The sequence below is a fragment of the Sesamum indicum genome, linkage group LG3 (assembly GCF_000512975.1).
Source record: "Sesamum indicum cultivar Zhongzhi No. 13 linkage group LG3, S_indicum_v1.0, whole genome shotgun sequence".
NCBI classification, from domain to species: domain Eukaryota; kingdom Viridiplantae; phylum Streptophyta; class Magnoliopsida; order Lamiales; family Pedaliaceae; genus Sesamum; species Sesamum indicum.
The window spans coordinates 5,692,576-5,707,990 of NC_026147.1; the positions used below are offsets into that span (position 1 = coordinate 5,692,576).

The 15,415-nt window shown below is 31.1% G+C and overlaps 1 protein-coding gene across 1 annotated transcript; it reads right to left on the reverse strand.

Annotated features, from left to right (window-relative positions):
• On the reverse strand, positions 351 to 2,984 carry LOC105157315 (probable pectate lyase 18). The gene is made up of 4 exons (XM_011073706.2): positions 2,824 to 2,984; positions 1,963 to 2,703; positions 1,710 to 1,848; positions 351 to 964 (listed from the first exon to the last, which is right to left on the reverse strand). The coding sequence occupies exons 1-4, from the start codon at positions 2,937 to 2,939 to the stop codon at positions 743 to 745; spliced, it is 1,218 nt and encodes a 405-aa protein (XP_011072008.1). The 5' UTR covers positions 2,940 to 2,984; the 3' UTR covers positions 351 to 742.

Sequence of the window (15,415 nt, forward strand, 5' to 3'; positions counted from 1 at the left end):
GAACCTTCATCCAAGAATTACGTAATTTTATCAAATATATTTACAATTTTTCAAACAATAATTATAAAGTATTTATAATTTTTTCAAATTAAACGTTGTAATTTACTCTAAACCTTTTGGCTAATATTTATGAGCTAGAATGGTTGTAGTTGGAGTTGCTCTGGTGTCTTTGTCCGTGTTAATGCATTTATTTGGCGGGATCATTTTAAACCCTTTACATTTGTCTTTTCTACCTTAACTTTTACATTCATAGTGTGTGTTTGTGTTTGTGTTTGTGTTTGTGTGTGTTTACGAGAGAGAGAGAGAGAGAGAGAGAGAGAGAGAGAGAGAGAGAGAGAGAGAGAGAGAGAGAGAGAGAACATATATATATATATTATAACTTTAGTATACCAACACTGCAGCCCTTGCTTCCTCATAATCCAATTACAAGTCCAAGATAACAGAACTCCCAATGGTTCAGATCAGCAGGCCGAGGTTGTAATCCGACAACACAGTCAAAAAGTTAAAAAAAAAAAAGAGAGAAAATTGGTGGAGACAAAGAGCCACCAAAGTAAAGATAAAACACAAAAAGTTGTCTTAAAGAAACCCTAGTGCCCCAGCTTTGGACCATTTAGGTGGTCCTTTGTGACTTTCTTACTAGGAGCACACATTTAATGTAATAATTCCCACCTAGAATTTCAAAACAAGACCAAAATCAAAATAATGGAGCCTTGTTATACAGTCATAATAGAAAATTCGATCATCAGCAACGTGACCCCTTCCGGCAGTTTAGGGCACCGGATCCAGAGGTGATGGAGCTGACGAGGGACGACGGCCGAGCGCCAAGGCTTGAGGCCTTGGCATAGCTGGATGAGGCACCGGCTCCCGACGGGGTAAAGTAGGCACCGTTTAGCATTAGGTCCCCTTCCGATCTCCAGTTCCAGTTCTTCCACTCAGTTTCGGGTGCATCTTCGTGTTTGGTCACCTGCACCGAAATTGAATTGGTTTGTTAGTCAAAGTAATGAAATGTTTGGGCAATTCTATTGATTGTGAAGTAGGTTGTCTGCATCATAAGGGCTTGATGTAGTAGAGAGAAAGCTAATTAATTAGTGCTTGAAAAAGTAGAAAAAAGCTACTTTTATTTCCAACTGCTCATCATCAATTAGTTGTAGATGAAATATTATTTCACCTACCAAGAATCACATTCATCCTAAAATAGTCTTGTGTTTCCTATTTTATTTAGTAAATATATCTACCCTAAAATTATACGTTCGACATTTTTAATCATCAGTTTTATGAGATTTATGGGACTCGACACATTTAATCATCTATTTTACGAAATTTTCAAAATGGTCTCAAAGTTGCAAAAATTCGGCATATTTAATTATCTGTTTTACGGAATTTTTAAAACGGCCTCGGAATTGAAAAAACTCGACACGTTTAGTCATCTTATTTACGGATTTATGGGGCTCGACATATTTAAATTTATTGGACTAAATGTCCTGAATTTTTTAAATTTTGTGACCAATTTAAAATTTTGTAAAGTGTAAGACTAACAACATTGAATGCCTTTATTCTATATGACTAAAAGTGTAATTTTTTGAATTATTATTATTATTCTTTTTATGAAAAAATGGTATATGTATCAATTTTTCTCCTACCTCTTGAAATACTATAATAATAGCTACCTAATATGTATATATAATAGGTAGCAACTATAAATTTCTGACCTCTTTGCTGAATCTGTCATTTGGTGCAAGAAATCTATTGCCTTGACTATTGATGGTGGGGGATGCACTCCCTCCAATCGCATACATCTCCCAATGGGTGTAGTCATTGTTCACCACATGGAAATAACCATGTCTACATCTGCATGTATAACATACATACATATGTATGATATGAGGATATTGTATCTTACATGTAACATATATACATACATAATAAGTCATGATGTATGATATGCAACAACATTTTACATACCTTGGCATTCTTTGGACAAGCCCTTCTCCGAAGTGATTAAAGGCAATAGTAACTTGCATGCCCTTGTCTTGGGTGTATGAGTCGCTATGTCCTAAAAGCATGACCTTATCATGATGAGTCATGTAGTTATTTGAGATGGTGATGGCCGTGGACCCATGAATGGCATCAATCAAGCCGTCATGGCAGTTAGACAATGAACAATGGTCCACCCACACGTGGCTCCCACCGAAAATTGAGACACCGTCACCGTCCGATATAGTCCTCCACCCGTAGTGCCGGGGGGAGTCCCGCACCATAGCGTTCCCCCCTTGCTTGCAATCATGTATGTGAATGCCATGGATGATGATGTTGGTCACATATTGTATGGTAATGCAAGGACCATTAGCAATGTGCACACTAGCACCCCTACCATCAATCGTCTTGAACGAGTTCATGATCAATTCCTCCTTCAATTGGATAACCATGTCACGAGCGAATATGATCCACAACGGCTCCTCCTGAATAACAGCATAACGGAGCGTCCCCGGCTTAGGGTTAACAGGGTCGTCATCCCCTGAGTCCGTCACCACATAAATCTTCCCATCCCTACCGCCAACTGCATTCTTGCCGAACCCAATGGCACAATCAGCTAACTTCTGACGATTTTGCTCCCAATTGGGGTCGCAACGCCAGCAGTCGTCAATGGGGTTGCCTGTATTGCAGGACAGGAACCCCAGTTTCCTCCTCGAGGCATTCAACTTGCTGTAGTGGAGAAAGTGCAAAAACATTGTCAGTTAAACTCAATGCAACTCGAAAAACACACACATACATACATGTACCTAGTACTAACAAGTGTACTTTTGTTTGTACATATGTAAATACCTATGAACTTCTTGGACAACTAATTCAGGGTCTTGTAATGTTGGAGAGGAGGCAATGAGAGAAGGGAGCAAGAAAGAGAGTAGAAGGAGAAGGAATGGAAGTGATGATGATGCCATTGCCAATTGTGAGTGGGAGTAAGAGAGGGAATGGAATGGAGTTTATAAAGAGGATAAAAGCCGGACGAGATGGCGTGAATTAACTAAACACGTAGGGCCCTTTGGCCTTGGGCTACTTCGTGATTACTGGTTTTACGGAGACGGAGATGAGATTCCTCTACCCACCCCCCCACACCCCACCCCCCCACGCCCCACCTATGGTAGTTTTGGCAGTTAAGTTGGTCCATATTATTACAAAGAAAGAGAGAAAGAAATTGGACATGAAAACCCTTTATATATATGTACTACTTTTGATTTATACCTTGTATTAAATTATATATATATATATATGTTTGGAGATGGTGTCTTTTTTTACGTGCAATGAGCACATATTCCTAAAAATACACACTTCCTAACGCATGCATACAACCACTCAACAAATGCTTTTGCCTTTATTCATAAGACATCTTGGATTTGAAGCTTGTTTCAAGACTCCATCATTTAAGCCTGCATCTGCATGCATCTCTTTTTTTTAATTTAAGGTAAATTACAACGGATTCTTATGATGTTTGTTTTCATTTTAAATATTTTTTATTATTTAAAAAATTATAAATACTCTATTAAAATTATAAATACGTTGACAAATATTCCTCTTGTGACACCTCATTGTTGGAATATATTTATTAGGGTATTTATAATTTCAGGAAGATCTTTATAATTTTTCAAACAACGAGAGGTATTTATAATTAAGGAAAAACTCAAGGGAAGTCATTGTAATTTATTCTTAATTTAAATTATTTATTTTGAAATATGAGATTAATTTAATTGAGCTAATTATATCTTTATTTTACTTAAGCTTAGAATAAGAAATCTTTTAAGAAAACAACTTGAATTTTCTAACGTAAAATAGTCTTGTATTTTGTATTTCATTTAATATATACAAAATTATATATGTGTATAATTTTTTAATTAAAATAATTAGCATTTATTAAACACAATACGGAAAAAAAAAAAAAAGAGGAACCAAAAGAAAAGTTACTGTGCTGTAAGTTTAATTAATGGGAAGTAGAGAGGTAGATAATGATGGTATTTTTTGACTTTGGCAAAAGAAAAGAGGGCTTTGTCTGATCCCTTTATTTAAGTAATTCCACATCTTTTTCTCACATTAAAAAATAATAATATTCAAAAAAATAATAATATCTAAAAGAGAAAAACACTTCATTCGTATAGCTTAAAGAATTTGATGAGATTTTTGGACGTACTACGTACGTACTTTTGTATTTTTAACGTAATTTTCCCTTCTTGATATCATTGGTGGAGACTTCAAATTTTACCTACCATCAATGTTGGGTAAATTAGAACCAACTTTTTTGAAATTTATATATTTTTTATATTTATCTAACTTTAACAGTCGTGCAATAACTAGCACAATTTATTAATTTTTATTGAATTTTCATCCATTTCTTTTGATAAATAGATCAAAATGTCTTTATGATCTATAAATTATAATTTTATTTATTTATTTAAATTTTTTTATGAACGAAATAGATAACTTTTTATGATTTTCAGATTTTTTCATTCACCTCATTAGATGTTTTTTTATATTTTTGCAATTATGTGTTTTTTAAGAAAAAAAATATACAACAAAGACAAAGTTGAGAATTTCAGGCCCCATTTAAGGATCACATAAGTTCATCAAACATGAGGCCTTCATAATTTTTTAAACAATAAGTAAATATTTGTAACTATATTAAACTTTAGGAAAACTCGTTGTAATTTACCTTTAATGTTAATATAGAATGAATACTTATATTTTTGTATATACACTTAATATATACTTAGTAGTCGGGGCGTACTCGACGTTTGCGTATATTCTAAATTTTAATTATATTTATTTAAGAATTTAAAAGTATAAATTGAATAACTAATCAAAACTACTAAAGAAATAATTTTAAATGTGCGTAAATCAAAATTAATTAATAAAGCTATTTACTTAAAGTAATGCGGGTAAAGTGGACATTACTATTTTATCCTTATTAATTTTTTTAAAAAATATAAAAAGTTTGAGGGTGGATAAAATAAATCTAGAGGAAACATTATTTCATAAAAATAATTTAAAAAATTATAAAATATATAAAATTATAATTTTGATCAATTCACCATAAAACTTGAATAAAAACCTAACAAAATGGGCTTGTTGTTAGACAGATGTCAAAATTAGGAGGATATTTATATTTTTTCAAACAATGATGAGGTATTTGTAATAATATCAAATCTCATAGAAATTACACAATTAATTAGTACGACAACTCAGTGTGAGTAAATTGTTAAAAGTGTAAGAATATTTTGGGAATTCCACATCTACACACCAAAATGTCACTTTCACGCACCCCGTTAAGTATTTAAGAAAAATTGTGATTAGAATTAAAATTATAAGTTTTCGTGACTTACAGAACTAAATATAATAAGTTATAAAATATTAGAACCAGAATTGCAAAGAGGGTGAGTTGTGGGACGTAAATTGCAATTTTTCCGTTAGTGTCTATAATAGCATCTTATAGCGACAATAAGTGATTATTGTCATTAGATTGTCACTGTACATACTTTGTGTCACTGATTGTTTTTAGTGACAATTTAGTGAATAATATTTTCACTAATTCATGCTATTTATAATTTTTACAGATAATTATTACTATTAAAAATTTAAAATTTATTATTATAACAAAATAAAAATTCGAATCATTGAATATATATAAAAAATATCGTAAATTTTTCCGTCCTTAATTTTCTATTTTCTTGATGTGCATTAAATTGAACCACCAAATTAAGTAGGCCAAATTAATTTTGGGTTTGGAGAAAATACAAGAAAATAGTCATGATTTCATTTACTCTTCACCGACAGAATTTATACAGCGATGTGGTTGTGGTTGTGGATGACATCTTTTCTAACTATATAATATTTTTTTATTTCATACTAATTCATATTTATTTGGATTTGGTGGTGACATCATTGTCTTCATCTTCCCTTTTTTACTCATATTTATTTATTTATTTATTTTCTCATTAATCACTTTGAAAAACCCTTTATTTGTATTTTTTTTGCAAGTGGATGTAATACCTAATTATAAATATATATTTATATTTATATAGTAAAATAGTTAATTATATTATATATTCATTGGACATATATAACCTGTTGATGAACAAAACGAACTATATTTGATCTCATGGGACCTCAAAAATTTGTTGTTGTTTACATTATGTGACAGGGTAGCACGAAGGTTATAAATACATGTATATATAGTATAAAAGAAATTGAGTATCTATATGTATTTAAAATAAAAAATTGCAATGTTAGTCCTATAAGTATAAGGGAGTGACAGTTTTACTTCTATACGAATCAAGTTCGGCATTTTTATTATGTATTTTTAATAATTTTGTATATTAAGGACAAAACTGATGGAAAATTACACCTAATTAAGCTGATCACAATCACATGCACTTTTTTTATTATTTTGTCCCCAATATCCCAATTATTTCAAATTACAGGACAAATTAGATTTGTATGGAGCAAAACTTGCCAACTTGCATACTTACAGAACTAAAATTGTGATTTTTTTTTATTTAAAAATCTTGAGAAAACTATGTAATTTACCATTTTGTTATTGAAACTAGAATATAGTAGGGTTTAACTGTGTCTAACTAGATAGAGGTAGGCACGGTTCGATAAACAGACCAATTTTTAACAATGGGAAGTTTTCGGACATTGAATTTAAATAGAAAAATAAATTATTCCAACTCGATAATGTCCGGAGTTTTAAAATGTTGCATGGAAACCAATTCTAGTTACTTTGATACCCTAATTTCAACTTAATAACCTTAAGGAAATAGGTAAGTGGTTCGGATATTTAAAAAAAATAATTATAGAGAATTTTTCGTTCGAATTTTGGGTGTGTATTGGGTACGTGAATTGAAAAAAATATATATATATGTGTGTGTGTTTATATTTATTTAATTATGTATTTTCAAGATTTATCCATATATACATGTGTGTGTGTGTGTGTTTTGATATTGAATAATGATGGTGACATATCATCAAAAACCCCCCAAAATTTTGGCAAAAGACAGCAGCACATGCTTTGGCTCCAAAAATCAAACCTCATGGATTCAAACTTGCCCTACTTTTCCATCCAATTTCTGCTTCTACTTTTCAAACTCATAAATAAAATCGCAATAACAACTTTTAAATCTATTTTTTTCCTAGACCGCAAACCACGGCGCAACAAGCGACACTCAAACTAACATGGCAAAAGCAGCACCTCTTGTTGCGCCACTTGTCATACCGACACATGGCCCTTAGAGATTAGTGACCACCTTATTCCTCTTGAAAGCTACTCTCCCACATGGAGATTTGCATTTGCCCCCTCCCTCTCTTGTCTCTTGGAACCAATGGTTGCCATTGATTAAGGATGTCAAGCGTTTCATGCTGTGGTAAGGATACATATAGGATTATATGCATTTTTTGTTTCATAATTTATGTATTTTTGTTTTCTAATTTTATGGGTAGTATTTTGGTCGTAATTAGAGGTGTTTATTTATATTTGCTTTTGATAAATATTTGACTCATATGGCTTAATTATACAGTATATATCTGTTTGAGTTAGACACAACGTTTTAGACGAAAGTTGAAAAAATAAACATTTTATGAATAAGAGCTGATTGATCTATACACACGAGTATGCATATATTGGAAATTTTATCATCTTCAATGTGTACCAAGATCCGTGTATATATACATATAGATATACACATGCATCGACGTGGTATGAGTTTTTAATGCCATGCTCGATTCTCGATCGATTACAGATTGATGAAGTGAACAATACATATAAGTTTTGGTCGAGCAATTCAAGTATGTTGATTGAATATTTCCTCTCGACGAGTTATTCTAAAGTTAAATTTCATAATACATTCTCACGTCCGACAGACTCACGAGCCGAGAACAGATAGACATGAAAACCCTAGTGAAGAAATAATTGTTGTGTGTAGATTAGGTGGTGGGAAGAATGGTGTGGGAGAAAAGAAAGTATTAATTAAGGGAAGTTGAGGTGTAGGTTCAAAATAAAGGGGTATAGTCATGAGGCATGTTATTAGCAGTAGAGTGCTTGAAAGCTGCTGCTGCTAATTGGATTGTGACTTGGAAACCTCTTCAATTCATGTTTACATTATCCATCATGCCCACATGCATGTTCACCAATTCTAGGTCAATTTTTTGAGCCCATTTGCACATGCAACCCTTTCGTATTTTCACATCAACTCCCCATTTATCAAAACTGTGGATGGTATTCATCAATATATTATATTCCAAATTTTCATATATGTATCTTAATTTTATATATATAACATACTCTTTTATAGATAATTTCATGTAGATTATATATATACTATGACGTTGATCATGCACGAAATCGGCGATATAGATCTTTGATCACGATCATGATCACGTCTTGCTCCCGATCTTGAGGAACTGTGGATCAAAAAATACGTTAAGCTAGTCGGGTCGGTCCCTGACGAAGACACTCCAACGTTCCTTGGGTCGAAAGTATGTAATAAAGAAAAATTATGTTGTTTTTGTAAAACCTCAAAAATTATCTTTTTCGGCGTGATTTTCCTCATATTTATACAATTTGAACTTTCCATGGGAGGCTGCCACGTGTCAAGATCCTGGGCCTTAGGAGCCTGCAATCAAGCAGCTTTCCTCAGATTATGCGCCTGGATCGCGCTTATGGCCAGAGATCCGCGATTCTGTCCATTAATGATGCCTCGGGATGATTTCTTTACCTTACACAGAATTGTGTCTGACTTTATGGTACATAAGGTTACTTTTACCCCTTATCAAGGGTATATTAGTCTTTTCCTAATTTCGCCCTCATCAGACGTCTTCTTGCAAATTTAGATCGGTTGATTGATTCAATAAATTTTTACAACTCGATCCATCTCTAATCCTAAAATGTATGGATTTATCATGACTATTCGATCATTTTAACATCTGTAATTTGTATAAAGTCATACAATTTAGGGAGATATATAAATAGCCATCCTTCATGCAGCAGGTGTAACTTTTGCTGCCATAATATTCTTACAACCTTCGTGATTATTATTCTCCTGCAACCTTAGCTAACCATCAGGCTATAATTGGGACCTTCCTGATGTGGTTCTAACGATGGTGTGTTTTGTAGACTCATACCTGAAATGATAGAGTATTAATTTCTGGCTTTTCGAATAATAATAAGTCAAATTCACTTAAAAAGCCTTTATCTCAAATTCTCCCCATAAAAATATGATATGTATATGCGAATTGATGGATTCAGGACGTGGACGGGACAGAAAGTGTTGCTTATAAGAACATAACAGTTATTTTATCAATAATGAAGAATTGAGAAAATATCATTTTAATCCCACCACAAAATTATATATCTCTATTCGTTCTCTAAATATAACCAATTTATATTTTTCAACACTTAAAAGGTCAAGCTTGGCAAAATATTTTTTCAATCCCATAAAATAAGAGTAGAATTTATTTTGATACCACAATTATGGTAAGTGCCGCTTTTAATCCCATAAAATTTAAAATCGTGCATTTTTAGTCCCAAAAAATCCTATCCGTTGTGATTTTGAAACTAAAAAGTTGTTGTTTGTGACTAAAAAAGTGTTGCGATTTTGGGATTAAAAAATTTCAAAATCACATTTTTTGGGATAAAAAAGACGTGATTTTGAATTTTATGGAACTAAAAGCGTCACCGTCATAGTTGTGATACCAAAATAAATTCTACTCTTAATTTATAGGACTAAAAAAATATTTTGCCCAACTCTTATTCATTTTAAGAGTTTACAATCTATCTGCCTTAATCGTCAAGAGAGCTAGCCTGATGAATTTGTTGGCCCTCCACACTACCAAAATAACTAATTATTCTCTACAGTATAAATTAGTACGGGTCAATATTATGTATTACAATCAAACAAAATCAATATAAAAATTTAAATTTTGACCACGATTAATCAATATTTGTAATGATTTTGGCTATGTCAAAATATTTGCCATATTTTTTTACTGTTGCAAATGTTTTGGCCTTGCTTATAAAAACAACAGTTAATATTTGTTGCATAACCTTGATTAATTAATATTCGCAATTATTTTTTTGCTTCTGACTATGATAATTAATCATAATCAAAAGTCATATTTCATTTAATTTTTGATCCTAACAATATGCTTTTTCGTTCTCGATAACTTAACTATTAAAAAACATTTATTGACGTGGAAGAATAACCACATTGCAATAAAATATCATTTTTAAATCTAGAATGCATTTTTAATTCCAAATTTTTTGTCCAATTACACAAGTTGGTACCCAGAAAATCAAAGTGTTCCTGATTTTTGTGCCTAATGTAGTGGCAAAAGGTCAATTTCTTCCCAAGAATTCATCACGTAGATGGTGTTTTGGCCTCTATGGGTACAAAATGCGGAGGTGTCTGCCTCCCTCTAGTAATACGAAGGTTGCATCGACTACATAGTCGAGCTTGGTAAACTCGTACTTGTAACCCAAGTGGGGCATCAAGATAACTAGACGTTGGGGGTGATTCGGCTAGCTCGATTGCAGTGGCATAATTTTAGCCCACCCGCTCCAAGCGGAGGGTTGGCCATGGGGCTTGGGCGAAGGTCTGAACTCCATGACTCTTAGAACGAAAGGTATTACGTTAGGTGAATAATTTATAAATGGTCCCTAATATGCTTTGGCCCATGATTGTGATTAGTCAGAATCATTTAACTCTTTGTAAAGAAATAAAAATAAAATTAATATTAATTTTTTGTTCAAGAAAATGCTATATTTAATAATGGGGCTCTTGTTTAAAAATCATTTTTTTATTAATTTCTCAAAAATCTTGTTGAAATCTTATTACTGATGATCAATTTTGACTTTTGGGGATGCTATATGATAAGCTATTACAATGATTTAATGTACATACTTTTAATATTCAACAATTTGATGATTCACTGGTTGACACATGTCTTATTAATTGGAATGAATAATGAGAATAAAAAATGACTATACTATAGAAATTGGGTTCCAAAAATAAATATAACTTATATATATATATATATATATCAAGAGATTAAATAAAATTATTGATGAATAGAATAGAAAGTTCCCGTAACATAAGGATACGTTGGGTTTTATTGTGAAAAACAATAAACCCTAGCGAAAAGAAATTGGATTAGATTTTTCTTATTTCAGATCATGTTGAATTTTTTATTTCAATTAATATATACATGCAATGTGTATAAATATAATATTATAAATTTTATTTAGAAACTTTTTTTTCTTGAAATATGATTTATATTTTATATATAAGATAAATTACAACGAGCTTTTCTAAAATTTACTATAATTATAAATATCCTCCTATTGTTTAAAAAATTATTGAATACCGTCCTGACATTTGATGGAATTATATATGTAATCTTTGGATAAAGGCCTAAAATTGTCAACTTTGTTCTTATTGTATTTGTTTTAGAGAAAAATTGAATATTTAAAGAATTCCGACGAGATAAATAAATAAATATATATATATATATATATATTCACCTAGTCAATAATTTTTATTAAAAAAAATAAAATTTATAATCCACAAGGATATTTTGGCTAATTTATCATTAAAATAGATAAAAACTAATAGAGACAAATGAATTGGGCTAGTGGTTAAACAACCATTAAAATCAAGAGGTATTTATAATTCTCTAAACAACAAAAAAATATTTATAATTTGATGTGTGATTAAGAAGAGATGCTAGGAAAATGCCAAAAGGCCCTTCATTAAGGGTATTATAGTCATTTAAGCAAAGATCCGCGCCTTTTCTATCGGCGGGGTCGAAAAGACCCGAATGGATCCGTCTGCCCTTGAAGACCCGGACAATTATATACCGTCCGATCATGGACGCCGGCCAGTAGGATGGGGCCACGTGGCTGGTCAACGGTTACTTGTTGTGCCCTATAAATAGACTCGCAACGGCGTATTTAAAGGTAATTGTTCTGCATTTATTGAAATCAAACCTTGAGATCGCACACTTTTCTCTCAATCAACCTAACTTGAGCGTCGGAGGGTCATTGCTGGGGACATGTCCGACGAGCTCATTGTTCTTGTCTTATTCTCAGGAAACCCAAAATCTGATCTTGGAGTAGTTAGCTGTCTGTGACGAGTTCGTGACTCGAGATCGCTGAATTCGAGCCGAATCATAATTAATATATCAAATCTGAGCAGAAAATATTCTAATTTACGTCATATATAATTTGCATAATATATAGCATACTAGCAGAGTTACAATTTTAGTACTATATACATTTATTTAGGGGGGAAATAGCCGAATTGTAGTCTAATATATTAGCTACTCTTTCATTGCAATTTTTGCATCGACAGTAAGAAAAATAAACAAAATTCTATACTTGGTTATTTATTTGTCGTGAATTTTAGTTATGGTTCGATATTTTGGTTTTACTCCCAAAAATAATTAATTAATTGAACAGTAGTGATCAATTAATATTCATCGATCATTTTTTATTTTAATATTGACAATTGATCATAACATAAAGTCATATTAATTTCTTTTTGTGACATATCCAAATTGCTCCAAGAATCATATATTTAACTATCATGTGCATGATAACTACTGTTTTTCATGAAAAATTTGGCCATATAATATAATAAAATAATGGGCTAATGCATGTAGGAGAATAAAATTATTATTCTTGAAAAAGTTCAAAACTTTAAAATGTTTAAACTCAAAAGCTAGGATAATTATTTTTTATTTTTCTCAAATATGGATTGTTTTTCATTTTTTTAATTGTTTTCCCAAACTGGATAAAGATATTAAATGATGGCTAAATCTTTGGTAATGATAGGTAAAGGTGATATAGGTTAGATCACATAATGATTAGACCATGTTCCACATTATATTACATAATATAATATGAAATTGTTTGTTGGTCACAAACATACTTCTCTAATAATTAATTAGAAACCTTTATTTATTTATATTGCTGTTATGGTATGAGATTTTTGTGTGTATATAATAAATAATTATTTATATTTTAAAATATATTATAAATAAAAATAAAATATATAAATCAACATATTAATTCAAAGAAAAAGAAATAAATAAAATAAAACTAATTTAAGAATATTGTCGACCAAAACAAAGAATTGATTCTGTAAAATTTTCATATTAGCGTGGGTAGATAGTATAGATGAGATAAGAATTTAAGTAGGAGTGGTTGAAAATATATAAAAATATTATTTATAATTTAAAAAATTGATATCGCTATGCAAGTAACCGTTATTTATAAATAAAAATGAAATCTTATTTTTTCTTTTATATAGGAAAGATATATATATATATATATATCACCATATTCTTTAATTTCTATGAGATTGAAATATCGATTTCCTTGTGCTTTGATAAGAGGAAACTTGTTTTGATATTAATTTTGTGAAAAAAGTATATATATATATATAGGGTAAATATTTTTTTAATTTTATAAAATAAGGCAAAATTTACTTTGGTACCACAATTATGATAGGTGTCGCTTTTAGTCCCATAAAACTCATGATCACGTACTTTTGGTCTCAAAAAGTCACGTGCGTTGTGGTTTTGAAACTAAAATGGCGTTGCTTGTGACTAAAAAGACCCAAAATCACATATCTTTTGGAATTAAAAAGACGTGATTTTGAGTTTTATAGGACCAAAAGTGTCACACTACCATAATTGTAGTACCAAAAAAAATTATGTCCTTATTTTATGGGACAAAAAAAATATTTTGCTCTGTATATATGCTAGTAGTCCATGCACACGCGATGCGTGGATAAATAAAAAAAATTACGATAAAAATATTTGGGTAAATAATATTAACACTTCTTGAAATAAGGTAAAAATACACAACTCTCTCTTCTTTTTATAAAATTACAGCTACACCCCAAGAGGTTATAGTTGTAATTACAACTAAACTCTCTATTCAAATGCAATTATAGTTGTAATTACAACAAACTCTCTATTCAAATGCAAAATGAAGTTATAGTTGTAATTACTACTAAACTCTCTGTTCAAATGCAAAATGAGGTTATAGTTGTAATTACAAATAAACCTCCTATTCAAATACAAAATTTACACAAACACCTCTTAAAAAATATTACACTAACACCCCTAGTGAGTATAGCTGTAATTTTGCCAAAAATAACACACTAACACCCCTCAAGGGGGTGTAGCTGTATTTTGCGAAAGGTAGAAGGTGTTTGTATAAACTGGCCAAACCTCAATGTGTGTCAATGTAATTTTACCAAAAATGTTACTATACATTAATCATTGTGTTTAAATTGTGGGCTTATTGTGATTTTGATTGGGCAAGTTGTCCAATTACACGTCGTTCCGTCACAGGATATTTTGTTGTGCTCGAAAAATCGTGAAAGACAAAAAACTAGTGCATTGTTTCGAGATCATCAGCAGAGGCTGAGTATCAAGCCATGGCTTCAACTGCAAGTGAACTTGTATGGCTAAAATAATTGTTAATGTATCTCTTAGTAGACCATGAGGGGCCGATGGAATTGTTTTGTGACCACCATGCTACTAATTCACATTGCGACCAATGCGGTCTTTTATGAGAGAATCAAACACATAACACATTAAAATAGATTGTCATTGTATTCGCTAGCTAGTGCAAGAGAAAAAATATTTCTACAATTCATATACATTCACAATTGCAACCCGCAGACATTTCACCAAGGCACTAGCTAGACCACAATTTTATTTCCTGACAAGTTGGTCGTAAACAATGTATATGTGCCAACTTGAGGGGGAGTGTTGATATGGAATATTCTGCGATTAGTTGATTGATATCTTATATATTAGCATTGATTGATTTGTAGGTGTGTAATTAACAATGCCCAGAAAAAAAAAAATATTTGTTTAACCTATAATAAATTAATAGAAAATAAATATAAATTTTTATTCAATTATTTTTTGCTAATATCAGTTAATTTTCAGAATTTTAACTAACGTTTGATCTACTTATCGAATGAAAACAAATATCAAAATATTAGATGTATTTTTTAAATCATATAAAATTTACATGTAATTATACTAATTTTTTTTTTTAAAAAAAAAAAACAAAACAGTGTAATTACTGTGTAATTTATATGTGACCCAAAAATGTGAAGCAGTGTTTGTAGAAAAGTTAGAAAATCTTGGAAATAACTGCAAATGAACAAAATGCATAAAAACTCAAGAAATGCAGATGAGATGTTTAAGTTGAAGCCCAGTTTCAAAAGAAAGATTGTTGAAGGCCCAATTGGAGTAAATGTTGGGCTTTTTGTTTTAAAAGTGATACATTTACGGGACTAATAATGATGGGACCTTAATATTTTGATTAAATTATAATCGACTCTCTAAA